General features: G+C 41.8%; 1 protein-coding gene across 4 annotated transcripts in view; it reads left to right on the forward strand.

Annotated features, from left to right (window-relative positions):
- Positions 1-16,237, forward strand: part of LOC135541893 (E3 ubiquitin-protein ligase RAD18-like) — a 111,048-nt gene that overhangs the window by 64,300 nt on the left and 30,511 nt on the right. For 2 of the 4 annotated variants that reach the window (XM_064968377.1, XM_064968380.1), the window contains exons 10-11: positions 400-540; positions 5,038-5,209. In XM_064968377.1, the coding sequence (XP_064824449.1) occupies positions 400-540; positions 5,038-5,209 (313 nt within the window). Of the gene's footprint in view, positions 1-399; positions 541-5,037; positions 5,274-16,237 lie in introns of all 4 variants that reach the window. The other 2 variants (XR_010456005.1, XM_064968379.1) reach the window with 2 other exon arrangements.

A 16,237-nucleotide genomic window follows, 5' to 3' on the forward strand; every position in this document is an offset into this window, starting at 1 on the left:
TTAACAAATCAAAAACGGAAAAATTGGACATGCAAAATTATTCAGCCCCCTTAAGTTAATACTTTGTAGCACCACCTTTTGCTGCGATTACAGCTGTAAGTCTTTAATATAAATATTAAATTTAATTATTTTAATTTAATTCACTGTAACAAGAAAATACGTAGGGGGGAGTTTGTATGATAGTTGCGTTCATTTATCTGACTTAAACCACACTTGTTTCTCTATGTGTTTGGATGTGGGGTTTTCTTTGAGTGTTAAATGGAATCGAAATGCAGGTCTCCGGCTATGCAATGTTCAGAAACAGGATATGTCTGCCTGGGTGTGAGACTGTGTATGTGCATATCTGTACTCTTTGTGCCTGTCCTGGTTTCTCACCCCTCCTTCTCTTCTGTCTTGCAGGGAAGCAGCATAACAGTGAGTTCTCCCGCCTTATCGCCCAGGTCCGGGGTCGCCTGGAGACTGCGAGGACGAGGGAGATAAAGCAGGAAGTGAGGGATAACGGAGGTGAGGAGGACCAGGAAGTGGGCTCCAGCTCTGCAGGTACCACCGTAACCCTTATTAGCATGCCGAGGGAATGAAAGAGGAGGGTTAACACTGTCACCACAGGTGATCTTACAGCCCCCAGCCTTCTCAGCAGAGCTCAGTCAATAAGCTTTAATCTATCTTCTTTATTAGGAGGTAGCTTATTCGAACCTCTATGACCCCAGCCAGCCCTCATATATTGGCTCTGTACTGTGTTCTGAAATAGTGATGTCTCAATGTGGGCATTAGTCATACCCCTTCAAAGATGCATGATAAAATGGCGCCGAAGAGGATGGCAGATGTTTTTCATACCCATAAACCATTGTGCTATTTTGTTTGTTTTTTTACGTTGTTTGTAACTTCTGTTTTAACTTATTTTGTACATAATGTTGCTGCTACCGTCTCTTATGACCCAAAAAGGATATCAGAACTGGGATTACTCACCATGGACTGGAAGAAGCTTTTTCCTTTAACGAGTCCGACGCGAAAGATATACTGCTCTCCCAGATCCATGTAATTTGTGTGAAGAAAAGACGGAGGAAAAGAGGACGCAGATAAGGCTGCCTTTTGAGAATCCGTAGGCGAGCGAGTAAACTCCCATTGCCATCAATTGTACTTGCTAACATGCAATCATTGGAAAATAAAATGGATGACCTTTAGGTTTCGGGTAGCCTACCAACGGAACAATTAGAACTGTAATATCCTATGTTTCACCGAGCCGTGGTGAACGACGACACGGACAATATAGCGTTGGAGGGATATTCAATGCACTGGCAGATCTCAATCGCACTCCACACTGCCCTTTCCCACCCGCACAAAAGGAACACCTATGTGAGAATGCTATTCATTGACTACAGCTCAGCGTTCAACACCATAGTGCCCACGAAGCTCATCACTAAGCTAAGGACCCTGGGACTAAACACCTCCCTCTGCAACTGGATCCTGGACGCCCTGATGGGCCACCCCCAGGTGGTTAGGGTTGGCAACAACACGTCTACCATGCTGATCCTTAACACGGGGGCCCCTCAGAGGTGTGTACTTAGTCCCCTCCTGTACTGCTTGTTCACCCACGACTGTGTGGCTAAACATGACTCCAACACCATCATTAAGTTTGCTGACGACACAACAGTGGTAGGTCTATAGGGAGGAGGTCAGTGAATTGGCAGTGTGGTGCCAAGAAAAACACCTCTCCCTCAATGTGAGCAAGACAAGGGAGCTGATCGTGAGCAACAGGAAAAGGTGGACTGAACAGGCCCCCATTAACATCAACGGGGCTGTAGTGGAGCGGGTCGAGAGTTTCGAGTTCCTTTGGTGTCCACATCACCAACGATCTATCATGGTCTAAACACACCAAGACAGTTGTCTTGGGCACAAGGGCACAAGAGGGCACGACAAAACCTTTTTCCCCTCAGAAGACTGAAAAGATTTGGCATGGACCCCAGATCCTCAAAAAGCATCCTGACCGGTTGGGTCACCGCCTGGTATGGCAACTGCTCGGCATTTGACTAGTAAAAACTCCCTGTCTTAGGTCAGTTAGGATCACCACTTTGTTGTAAAAATGTGGAATGTCAGAATAAGAGTAATTTCTTTCATCACATTCCCAGTGGGTCAGAAGTTTACATACACTCAATTAGTATTTGGTAGCATTGCCTTTAATATGTTTAACTAAGATCAAACGTTTTGGGTAGCCTTCCACAAGCTTCCCACAATAAGTTGGGTGAAATTTTGCCCATTTCCTCCTGACAGAGCTGGTGTATCAGAGTCAGGTTTGTAGGCCTCCTTGCTCGCCTACACTTTTTCAGTTCTGCCCACACATTTTCTATAGGATTGAGGTCTTTGTGATGTCCACTCCAATACCTTGACTTTGTTGCCCTTAAGCCATTTTACCAAAACTTTGGAAGTATGCTTGGGGTCATTGTCCATTTGGAAGACCATTTGCAACCAAGCTTTAACTTCCTGACTGATGTCTTGAGATATTGCTTCAATATATCCACATCATTTTCCATCCTCATGATGCCATTTATTATGTGAAGTGCACCAGTCCCTCCTGCAGCAAAGCACCCCCACAACATGATGCTGCCACCCCCGTGCTTCACGGTTGGGATGGTGTTCTTAGGCTTGCAAGCTTCCCCCCTTTTCCTCCAAACATAACAATGGTCATTTTGGCCAAACAGTTCTATTTTTGTTTCATCAGAACAGAGGACATTTCTCCAAATGTACAATATTTTTCCCCATGTGCAGTTGCACACCATAGTCTGACTCTTTTATGGCGGTTTTGGAGCAGTGGCTTCTTCCTTGCTGAGTGGCGTTTCAGGTTATGTCGATATAGGAATCGTTTTACTGTGGATATAGATACTTTTGTACTTGTTTCCTCCTGCATCTTCACAAGGTCCTTTGCTGTTGTTCTGGGATTGATTTGCACTTTTCACACCAAAGTATGTTTATCTCTAGGAGAAATAACGCTTCTCCTTCCTGAGCGTTATGACGACTACGTGGTCCCATGGTGTTTATACTCGCTTACTATTGTTTGTACAGATGAACGTGGCACCTTCATGCGTTTGGACATTGCTCACAAGGATGAACCAGAATTGTGGAGGTCTACAGTTTTTTTCTGAGGTCTTGGCTGATTTCTTTTTCTTCACCCATGACGGGGCGGCAGGGTAGCCTAGTGGTTAGAGCATTGGACTAGTAACCGAAAGGTTGCAAGTTCGAATCCCTGATTTTCTTGAATTTTCCAAGCTGGATAAATACACAGTCAACTTGTAAACTTCTGACTCACTGGAATTGTGATACAGTGAATTATAAGTGAAATATAAGTGAAATAATCTGTCTGTAAACAAATGTTGGAAAAAATGTCTTGTGTCATGCACAAAGTCGATGTCCTAACCGACTTGCCAAAACTTTAGTTTGTTAACAAGATATTTGTGGAGTTGTTGAAAAACGAGTTTTAATCACTCCAACCTAAGTGTATGTAAACTTCGGACTTCAACTGTATATAATAGGCGGTGTCAGAGGAAAGCTCATAAATTGTCAGACACTCCAGTCACCCAAGTCTCTGCTACCGCACGGCAAGCGGTAACGGAGTGCCAAGTCTAGGACCAAAAGGCTCCCTAACAGCTTCTACCCCCAAGACATAAGACTGCTGAACAATTAATCAAATGGCCACTGGACTATTACATTGACCCCCCCTCCCCCATTTTTTTGTACACTGCTGCTACTAGCTGTTTATCATCTATGCATAGTGACTTCACCCTTACCTACATGTACAAATTACCTCTAACCTGTACCCCCGCACACTGACTCGGTACCGGTATCCCCTGTATATGTCCTCCTTATTGTTTTGTTATTGTGTTATTTAAAAAAAAAAATTTTTTTTACTGTATTTTATTTGGTAAATACTTTCTTAACTCTTCTTGAACTGTACTGTTGGTTAAGGGCTTGTAAGTAAGTATTTCGCTCTAAGGTCTACACTTGTTGTATTCGGTGCATGTGACAAAGTTTGATTTGATTTGACAACACCATACAAATGCCATCTTTCTCATGTGGTGCAGGGAATTACAGTCCCAGAGTACAATTCATTATGAAAGACAATACACACACTCTTACCTCTGCATGTGTTGTTCATCTTTGCACATAAGCAAAAAAATAAACAAATGCATTGCATAACATTTGGGAACATATTTCCACGTGATTTATTATGTATATTATTTTTTGCTGACATGCAACACACCCACGAGCTCTATTGGGATTCATGCCCTGTATGTCTTGAAAAAGGTCACACTTGGTGACAAAGTGATGGTGCCTATTAATTTTCAGTGGAAGGCAAGACCAAACAGCAAGCTTGTGCCGAAGTGTTTGAAGCTAGTGGAGCTAGTCAAACAGAGCATGAACAGGGCAGGCTTCAAGTTGCAAATTATTGGCGATATGGCAGCAACATTGACTAATCGCGGCTCGCTATAGCTTCCAGCCTGTGCTGGATTTGCTGTTGATACCTAGCACTACCTTGCATGCTGTTGGCTTGCTCCTTTAAAAAAAACACCCACATGGCGATCAACTATTGCCAAATAAAGTATTTAATATTTTTCCAAGGAAATCCCCCATAATAGACTGAAACATCAGTACTTGCAGAGGTAATCATATTCAAAATGCATTAGTCACACTTCAGAATGTCAGCCACATATAGAATATCATTAACTGCTGGACATGAACCTTTTGCCCTCTGCCTAGAAGACACAGTGGTGTGTTTGTGGTTAAAAGTATACCCCATTACTTTGGGGAAATATCTATGAGATAAGATATAATTTAACATGAATGACTTTAGCATCTATCACACAGTCTGCTCAAATCATGTTTACATGGTTAAAATAGGACCGATCCAGATTATAAACCATGACATGGATTTCAAGCAAAGTGTCCGAGCACAGATTTCTCATAGCTCATTTTCACCACTAAATGATTTTATACCAGTTTTATGATCATGTGTACAGTCCATGTTATTTTCCCTCCTTCCTGTAGATAAGGCAGCACAACAGGAACAGAGTGATCCCAGCCCCAGTGACTCAAAGGCCTGCTGCGTATTGATGACATCACCTGTGGAGGAGCCCTCTGAGAAGCAGCAGCAGCCTTCTGTTGTAGCAGTCATCTCCAGGTCACCCAGCCCATGTCTCAGTGAGGTGTCCATCAGCAGGTGAGGGAACCCAGGAGACGGCAGAATTGAGTACGGTGAAGTTGCCCGGAGACGCTTATCTTGGGTCAGTTTTCCCCACTAATGGTTAAGGTTAGGCATGGGGAAGGGTATAGGGCTGTTGCGAGGACCATATTAGCCACTATTGTCCCTGTAATCACTCTGACATTGCAAATGTAATCAAAATTTTAATCAAACACTTCATGAGAGCCCATGAGCAACATTTCTATAGACTATGAAATTGCTTGAGAAAACAGTGATGGCCTCTATTAAAAAGAGGAGGATTTCATCAGCTTTCTATAGGCTAGGCCAACTGTATTAATTTCTCAACATTCCTAATATTAAGCAAATATTAAGCACATTGCTTATCTTTACGACAGGTGTATAACCTCCCTGGCTGGCATGAAAATTAACCACAGGAAAAGTGTCTTCCATTTGCTATTGTAAGTCCAGATGACATGCATTTTTCCCTGCCCCTGTTTCGAGACAGGTGCATGATAATGGTCCATTCTTTATCAAAACGAATTTCACACGTTAAATAAAACTTTATTTGTCACATGCGCCAAATACAACAGGTGTAGACCTTACTGTGAAATGCTTACTTACAAGCCCTTAACCAACAGTGCAGTTCAAGAAAGAGTAAAAATAATACAAAAGTAACAATAAAATAGCAATAACGGGGCTATATACAGGGGGGTACCAGTACCGAGTCAATGTGCGGGGGTACAGGTTAGTCTAGGTAATTAGTACATGTAGGTAGGGGTGAAGTGACGATGCATACATTATTTAGTATATGTAAAGTCAAGATTAAATCAAGAATAGTCTGATGGGTGACTATTAGCTTATCACTTGTGAATGAAGCCCAGTTTAAGGCAAGAAACAATGCCTATTTAAAAAAAATATATTTTTTTTTTTGAATCATAGTCACGCACTTCATTTAGCCTAGCCCATAGGCCTATATGTTTTGATACGGTTTGTATCACAACTAAAGTGGCCAAATAACTTAAAATTAAGCACATTAATCGCCTTTACAAGGGGTGTAGAGCTTAACTGGCATACAGAAGCAGCACATGAGTTTCAAGTTTGGAGAAGATCATTTTTACCATAAAAATGCACCTTTATAATAAAAGCGTTACATGCATATTCACAATTGTAGTCAATTTTGATAATGATGTTTTCACACTAATGGAACATTTGCCCTTATAGTCAGTCTACTGTCGTGTGCACATTGCTGTGCTTATAATGTGAAGAAATAGCCTAATAGTTTATCAACATTTTTAAGCTAATGTTCTGATCTGTTGTGTCAGCCTCATTGCGTAAAAAAAGTTTTTTTGATGGTAGTGGTTGTATTAATTTGATATCTATCACATCCCACAACTGTCCCAGACTATGGAATATTTACTTTGCGCACAGAATATAATAGGAACAACTTTTATACTATGAGGGATAGTAGACTAGTGCTTTTGCTGTTAGTTAGGCCTACTCATCTTGTTGGCTGACGAAAAGTAAATGTAGACAGTTCTACCAATGTGGACAGTTCTTCCAATATCTTCATTATGCACATAGGAATTGGATAAAGACACGCGCAATTGTGTCCCCGATATCTGTCTTCACTTGTAGCCTGTGAGTGAGAAGTGCTTTGGAGCAGGTAGCACTCTGGGAGAAGGACTGCAAAAGGCATGGATTTCATTTTTCTAGTGCATTATGGCCACACAAAGAGGATGCCCCTGGGAAATTTGAGGCATTATCAAGTGCTTCTCTAATTGTGAATGAATGACTGAGGATGTGTGTACAGCAGGTGCAAAAAACAAAGCGGAGCTCATGCCTTACAATGTATTAAAAATCAAAACATATAGCCCAACGTTTGTAGAACATTGCATTAATAACTCTTAATTAAGCATATAGGAGTACCTAATTCTTTCTTACCGCTCAACACAGAATAGCCGCATGTCTGCACTCCCTCAAATCGTTTGGAGAAAATATCCTTTCTATTTTATTCAGCTTTGTTCAATTGTATTCTTCATACTATAAAATAATATAAAATAATGCCACTAAGCAAATTTTGTCTGCTAAATAATCTAGTGTAGCCCACAGCCATATGGCATAGCCAGGTCAGGAACTAACATAAGGTCAACTCAGAGTATGCTATTCTTTTCTTCTGAAATAGACTACATTTTCTTCATATCATGTTTCGTTAGACCTGTCTAAAGTAAATAATGGATTTATTGTGAAGGTGTAGACTATATTACATGGATTTATTCGACTTTTCTCTTAACGGTCAAAAGTTTTAGAACACCTACTCATTCAAGGGTTTTCTTTATTTTTACTATATATATATATTCAAATATATATTCAAATTGCCACCATTTGCCTTGACAGCTTTGCACACTCTTGGCAGTCTCTCAACCAGCGTCATGAGGGAGTCACCTGTGTAGAAGCCAAGAGATGCTAAATGTGTTTATGTTAATTAACGGCCAATTACCGTGAGACCGACAGTTATTTGCTTGGCAATCACCAGCTGTCGAAATTTCGTGACCGCCACAGGCCTAGGAGGGTATCCCGAATTTGATCCTATATCTGTACCTTGGGAAAACGTTATCCTGTGCAAGCTGAATAGCTGATGCTCCACTCCTCAACAAACAGACATTTGACTTGTCTTTTCAGGGTTTCTCTGTGTCAATGCTTAACCTCTAGCGTCAAGCAATCCCGTATCCGGGAGCGTAATCATAGCCTCAAGCTCATTAGCATAACGCAATGTTAACTATTCATGAAAATCGCAAATGAAATGAAATAAATATATTGGCTCACAAGCTTAGCCTTTTGTTAACAACTCTGTCATCTCAGATTTTCAAAATATGCTTTTCAACCATAGCTACACAAGCATTTGTGTAAGAGTATTGATAGCTAGCATAGCATTAAGCCTAGCATTCAGCAGGCAACATTTTCACAAAAACAAGAAAAGCATTCAAATAAAATCATTTACCTTTGAAGAACTTCGGATGTTTTCAATGAGGAGACTCTCAGTTCGATAGCAAATATTCAGTTTTTCCAAAAAGATTATTTGTGTAGGAGAAATTGCTCTGTTTTGTTCATCACGTTTGGCAAAAAAAAAGAAGAAAATTCAGTCATTACAACGCCAAACTTTTTTCTAAATTAACTCCAGAATATCGACAGAAACATGGCAAACGTTGTTTAGAATCAATCCTCAAGGTGTTTTTCACATATCTATTCGCTGATAAATGATTCGTGGCAGTTGCCTTTCTCCTCTGAACCAAATGGAAAAGTGGACGCAGCTGGAGATTGCGCAATAATTTCGACGGAGGACACCAAGCGGACACCTGATAAATGTAGTCTCTTATGGTCAATCTTCCAATGATATGCCTACAAATACGTCACAATGCTGCAGACACCTTGGGGAAACGACAGAAAGTGTAGGTTCATTCCTGGTGCATTCACAGCCATATAAGGAGACATTGGAACACAGCGCATTCAAAATCTGGGGCATTTCCTGTATGAAATTTAATCTTGGTTTCGCCTGTCGCATTAGTTCTGTGGCACTCACAGACAATATCTTTGCGGTTTTGGAAACGTCAGAGTGTTTTCTTTCCAAAGCTGTCAATTATATGCATAGTCGAGCATCTTTTCGTGACAAAACATCTTGTTTAAAACGGGAACGTTTTTTTATCCAAAAATTAAGAGCGCCCCTATATCGAAGTTAACACTTCTCAAAACAGGATATCTGTCCTGTGCGTAGTATTACTGAGACATTTTGTATGTAGCTAAAGTTGGACTCTCAGCAGGAGTATTTTGTTGGTGCTCACACAGAGCTAAACATGCCCCTCTGGAAAGAGTTTCATCAGGATTATACACCCACAGCCTGCCAACACTGTAGCCCAGAATAGTTCAAATTAACTTTACTTTTGAAAGACGATCCAACGTTGGTTAGTTGAAGACTAAAGTTACTGTACTTGTTGAACATACCACCCTGTTCAACATGTTTCATTTTTTCGTTAAATAATAAGGTTGGGGGGCCTCCCAGGTGGCAGAGTGGTCTAGGGCACTGCATCGCAGTGCTAGTTGTGCCACCAGAGACCTTGGGTTCGAGCCCAGGCTCTGTTGCAACCAGCCGCGACCGGGAGGTCCATGGGGCGACGCACAATTGGCCTAGCCTCTTCCGGGTTAGGGAGGGTTTGGCCGGTAGGGATATCCTTGTCTCATCGTGGACTAGCGACTCCTGTGGCGGGCCGGGTGCAGTGTGCGCCAACCAGGTCACCAGGTGCACGGTGTTTCCCGGAACAGCTGGCTTCTTTTTAATGTATATTAACAAAGTGCATATAAATCTAACCATTCAAAATAAATACAATCTGTAATAATAGAATATTGCACCGTTTCAAAGAAAAATAAATTACAATTTGTAAAACTGCTGTATCCCACAAATTGAAATATATGTAAAAAAGAAGGCTGCTATTACACATGTGCATGTCACGTCTTGTATGTAGGTGGCAGGCAAGACAAGCGCAGGAGAATTAAACTTGGTATAATTGGAGTATTTTAATAACTTAAAACATAAACTCCAAAACCAAAGTTCATAATAAAATAAATGTGGGTACAAGAACCCATGAACATAACAATAAACAATCTCTGACAAGGACATGAGGGGAAACAGTAGTTTAAATACATAACACTTAATGAATGGGATTGGAACCAGGTGTGTAAGAAGACCATACAAAACCAAACATAGCTCAATGATGGCTAGAAGACCGGTGACGTCGACCGCCGAGCACCAACAAGGAGAGGCATCGACTTCGACAGAAGTTTTGACAGTAACCCCCCCCTCCCCCCCGACGCCAGCCTCGGGGATGACCCGGAGGACGAGGCGCAGGGCGATCTGGATGGAGACTGTGGAACTCTCGTAGCAGGGAAGGATCTAGCACGTCCTCCACCGGAACCCAGAATCTCTTCTCCGGACCGTACCACTCCCATTACTATTTAATGAAGCTGCCAGTTGAGGACTTGTGAGGTGTCTGTATCTCAAACTAAACACTCTAATGTACTTATCCTCTTGCTCAGTTGTACACTGGAGCCTCCTACTATTCTGGTCAGAGATAGTTTGGAGTAGTACACAGCGTTGTACGAGATCTTCAATTTCTTGCATTTCTTAGAACAAGAACTGTAGTCGAACCCACAAATGATGATGCTCCAGATACTCAACTAGTCTAAAGAAGACCATTTTTATTTCTTCTTTAATCAGAACTACAGTTTTCAGCTCTGCTAACATAATTGCAAAAGGGTTTTCTAATGATCAATTAGCCTTTTAAAATAATACACTTGGATTAGCTAACATAATGTGCCATTGGAACACAGCAGTGATGGTTGCTGATAATGGGCCTCTGTACGCCTTTGTAGATATTCCATAACAAATCAGCCGTGTCCATCTAAAATAGTCATTTACAACATTAACAATGTCTGCACTGTATTTCTGATCAATTTTATGTTATTTTAATGGACAAAAAATTAGCTTTTCTTTCAAAAACAAGGACATTTCTAAGTGACCCCAAACTTTTGAACGGTAGTGTATACTTTGTTATGACGATATAGATGGATGGATATGTTCTAGACAAGTATGGCCATACCATCTATTGGTTGATTTAGTAATCTGGAGTGCAAGTAAATGTTTTAAAATCGTTATGAAATGTCATAGTTATTCCCTTTCTCCAGTGACAAGAACGTTATTGTGATGACGCATTACAACACGATTTCCTTATTTCACAGACAAAACACTTAGTAGTTAAATCATGGTTTAAATAGTTATTTGACCTATTCATAGAACATAGACTATCACCAAATATATTGGAGTTTTTTTTCTGAAGTGGGTTATCTCTTTAATTTATTCAATGTGGTGGGTTTTGTTGAAGTTTCCTTAGAAATATTGCTGAGCTCTCCGCAGGTGTTGGGTGTTTTGAGTGTCTCTGAAGAGAACATTTAATGCAGTCTTCTAATCATAGAAAGGCCAGCTTAGGGAGGTGAATACTAAGTGTTCTAAAAGCAGGGCCCTGTTTGGTTTTGATTTAATGTTTAGGAGAGACTCATTACTTCCAGCTTTTTGCTCATTATGGGATAAATCAGGGCTGCTCACAGCAGCTGTTAGGGATAGATTGACCCAATGTGTTTGCTTTTTTGTGGTTCTCTCCGGTTTTTCTTTCTGGTGAATCTCATTCCCTCTAGGCACAACTGTAGATTCTTCGGCTTACATTTGCTTTATTCGTTTTTACTTTTAAGTTGCGCTCCCCTGACATGCATTGATTTACTTCCATGAGCAAAGAGGGGAGTAATATATCAAAGAGCATGCAAAAATAACCCCAAAACAGTCAGTAGGCATAGGCTTCAACAATTATAGCCAGATGAATTTGTATCGTAATAAGGCCATCTTAGAGCTGGAATCATTTGAACTTAGATAAGCTTCTGCAAAGTACTAGTTCCACAGTCAGTATTAAGCCCTCTGTCATTGTGTTTCAGCAGCCCTCAGTATATCTGCAGTGCATCCAGGCAGGGTCTGAGCAGTCACATCAGGACACAAGCCGCAGGGAACCCACAGGAGGGCAGAACGCCATCATGCTTGGAGGTGTATGTCCTGCAGTCACAGCAGATAAACACACCCTGATGTTCTTCACCACTACCACTGTCACTCTCTGTCTGATACCTGGTCCACTGAACATGGTACCAGCTACTGTAGGATCCTGTCAGGTCTCCCATCAGGGTTGTGGTCATGCTACACATTGCTTGACAGGGAAGTTTAGAGTGTCCCTGCCACAACGTTTGGAGACTGGAAGTTAAAATAGAAGAGGATGTGTAGATGTTGACATTTTGGCCTTAGGTAAGAGGTTATAATGAGGGCCTAACACATTCATCAAACATGGAGACAAAACCGCTTCAGTGTTGAGAGAGTAATGACTGAGTTCAGGAGCCAGCTTAAGCCAAGGACTGCCTCTTCAATCTAATTATGAGCAGCATGGGCAACACAATGCAAGATAAGGATTTACTTTACCGATACATTTCTCTCAGGGATGTACCACTGTATGAAGATAAAACCAAACAACAATTTAGTGAAATACACTGTGGGCAGTTTATTAGGTACCCAGTTCACGAAAATGGTTCAGTCCTACAGACAGTGAGTCAGATGGCCGTGGCTCGCTATATAAAGCAGGCAGATAGCCATCGATGCATTCAATTACTGTTTGATTGAACATTCGAATGGGCAAAACGAGTGACCTAAGCGACTTTGATTGTTCGTGCCAGGCTCGCTGGTTTCAGTATCTCAGAAACAGCCGACATCCTGAGCTTTTCACGCACGCCATTCTTGGGTTTACCGAGAATGGTGCGACAAACAAAAAACATCAAACAAAAAACATCAAAGCAACAACCAAACAGCTCGTGCAAGCTACCAGGCGGGCTATAAACAGATGCAGAACGGCATCTCGTAATGTACAAATCGTCAGTCCTTGTCACGGATGGACTATTGCAGCAGATGACCACACGTGTCACTCCTATCAGCTAAAAACAAGTCAAAGGAGCTCCAGTGGGCACACGATCACCAATACTGGACAATTGAGGAGTGGAAAAACATAACCTGGTCCAACGAATCCCGGTTCCTGTTGTGTCATGCTGATGGCATAAGCATCATGAGTCAATGGCCCCATCCTGCCTAGCGTCAACAGTACAGGTTGGTGGCAGTGGTGTAATGGTGTGGGGAATGTTTTACTGGCACACAGTTGGTCCCTTGATACCAATTGAGCAAAATTACCATGCCCGAAGAATTCCGGCTGTTCTGCAGGCAAAAAATAAATGCACGTAATATACAGTATATGTCAAATTAGCTAGGTTTCTTTGAATTAGGCAATCAAAATGTGGTAACACCTCCCACCCCAGTATAACCACTCATTAATTTAATGGACTCGGGGGACTTTGTAGTTTTTACAAAGCCAGAGTTAATCCCCTGAAAAAGTGTGCTTTATTAGCAGTAGTTCACTAGAGGTTCCTCTCTGTTAGTTCATTATTTTTTGTTCATTTTCCCCAAGTCTCAAAGCATTTATGCTGTTCTTTTCATTATTAATATCTTTCCAATGACACTGGAACCAGCTTCAAAAAGACCTGCTTAAATCCCCAGACATGTGCTCCTTGTGCTGGGTTGTCCTTACCTGCCTCCCAGGCCCTCCGTGGCTCCAAGACACTGATCTCAGTGGATTTAAGCTTGATAAGGGGTCATATTTGATTATGCCTCGCGCCACACACTCTCCGTTCCTCTGTTCCAAGGCCAAGTTTGACTCATCCTTTCAGTTGCTGTTTTTGGATAAAGTACTCAGTGGACCTCACATTATCCCAGCTTTTGTATTTCATTCAGACCCAAACTATCTGCTTGATATGATGACCATGGGATATGGTTGTCTGTCCGCAGTTGGCGTGTCCTTGGAAGATCTCAAACCCTTTTGGATGCGTACCATGAACAACATCATATCACATCCTCTATTGCTCACCCCTTCCACACACAGACTGTCATAGCGCTGGAGGTTATTTTATTCCAAACGTTTTTTAATGTTTTTATATGTTTTCTGCTGAATGTCACTTTCCTCCCGGCACGTTCCCCACACATTTGTTTCCATGTGGGTCACAGGGGTGTTTTCAATCTGGTTGAAGGTCTGAGTGGTGAGAAATGGGCAAGTTTCCATTTTCGTTCTCAAAATCACACTTTTACAACAAAATTGGATGTTCTAAGTCTACAACGGGTGCACTATGCAGAAATCGCTTCGCCATTTCCTGGTTACAAATATATGAATAGTTTGCCTAATTTAAGTTTATGTGAGAAAAACATGCAGTATAGTGTAAGGAATGATTGTACCATCTAAACCGCTGTGAAATATATTTTCCACAACCAAAAATATTTTATGTTCAGCTGTTTGAAGCTTGTGTACAAAACCGAAAGTAAAAGACGCAAAAACAAAACTTAAGACCTGGAAGCATAGAAATAGCCCACATAGAACAGATCTACCACTTGTTAGACTTGCTTTTAATTTTATTTATTTATTTTATTTCACCTTTATTTAACCAGGTAGGCTAGTTGAGAACAAGTTCTCATTTGCAACTGCGACCTGGCCAAGATAAAGCGTAGCAATTCGACACATACAACAACACAGAGTTACACATGGAATAAACAAAACATACAGTCAATAATACAGTAGAACAAAAGAAAACAAAAAGTCTATATACAGTGAGTGCAAATGAGATAAGTTAAGGAAATAAATAGGTCATGGTTGCGAAGTAATTACAATATAACAATTAAACACTGGAATGGTAGATTGGCAGAAGATGAATGTGCAGGTAGAGATACTTGGGTGCAAAGGAGCAAAATAAATAAATACCAGTATGGGGATGAGGTAAGTAGATAGATGGGCTGTTTACAGATAGGCTAAGTACAGGTGCAGTGATCTGTAAAATGCTCTGACAGCTGGTGCTTAAAGCTAGTGAGGGAGATGTGAGTCTCCAGCTTCAGAGATTTTTGCAATTCGTTCCAGTCATGGGCAGCAGAGAACTGGAAGGAAAGACGACCAAAGGAGGAATTGGCTTTGGGGGTGACCAGTGAGATATACCTGCTGGAGCGTGTGCTATGAGTGGGTGCTGCTATGGTGACCAGTGAGCTGAGATAAGTCGGGGCTTTACCTAGCAGAGACTTGTAGATAACTTGTAGCCAGTGGGTTTGGCGACGAGTATGAAGCGAGGGCCAACCAACGAGAGCTTACAGGTCGCAATGGTGGGTAGTGTATGGGGCTTTGGTGACAAAACGGATGGCACTATGATAGACTGCATCCAGTTTGTTGAGTAGAGTGTTGGAGGCTATTTTATAGATGACATCACCGAAGTTGAGGATCGGTAGGATGGTCAGTTTTACGGGGGTATGTTTGGCAGCATGAGTGAAGGATGCTTTGTTGCGATATAGGAAGCCGATTCTAGATTTAATTTTGGATTGGAGATGCTTAATGTGAGTCTGGAAGGAGAGTTTACAGTCTAACCAGACACCCAGGTATTTGTAGTTGTCCACGTATTCTAAGTCAGAGCCGTCCAGAGTAGTGATGCTGGACGGGCGAGCAGGTGCGGGCAGCGATCGATTGAAAGGCATGCATTTAGTTTTACTTGCATTTAAGAGTACCGGTAGTTGAAGGCCACGGAAGGAGAGTTTTAATGACATTGAAGCTCGTCTGGAGGTTAGTTAACACAGTGTCCAAGGAGGGGCCAGAAGTATACAGAATGGTGTCGTCTGCGTAGAGGTGGATCAGAGAATCACCAGCAGCAAGAGCAACATCATTGATGTATACAGAAAAGAGAGTCGGCCGGAGAATTGAACCCTGTGGCACACCCATAGAGACTGTCAGAGGTCCAGACAACAGGCCCTCCGATTTGACACACTGAACTCTTTCAGAGAAGTAGTTGGTTAACCAGGCGAGGCAATCATTTGAGAAACCAAGGCTGTCGAGTCTGCCAATAAGAATCTTGTGATTGACAGAGTCGAAAGCCTTGGCCAGGTCGATGAATACGGCTGCACAGTAATGTCTCTTATTGATGGAGGTTATGATGTCATTTAGAACCTTGAGCGTGGCTGAGGTGCACCCATGACCAGCTCTGAAACCAGATTGCATAGCGGAGAAAGTACGGTGGGATTCAAAATGGTCAATAATCTGTTTGTTAACTTGGCTTTCGAAGACCTTAGAAAGACAGGGTAGGATAGATATAGGTCTGTAGCAGTTTGGGTCTAGAGTGTCACCCCCTTTGAATAGCTGGTTAACAGCTTTCCAATCTTTGGGAATCTCAGATGATACGAAAGAGAGGTTGAACAGGCTAGTAATAGGGGTTGCAATAATTTTGGCAGGTCATTTTAGAAAGAGAGGGTCCAGATTGGCTAGCCCGGCTGATTTGTAGGGGTCCAGATTTTGCAGCTCTTTCAGAACATCGGCTATCTGGATTTGGGTAAAGGAGAAATGGTGG

Source organism: Oncorhynchus masou, chromosome 6 (genome assembly GCF_036934945.1).
Source record: "Oncorhynchus masou masou isolate Uvic2021 chromosome 6, UVic_Omas_1.1, whole genome shotgun sequence".
NCBI classification, from domain to species: Eukaryota; Metazoa; Chordata; class Actinopteri; order Salmoniformes; family Salmonidae; genus Oncorhynchus; species Oncorhynchus masou.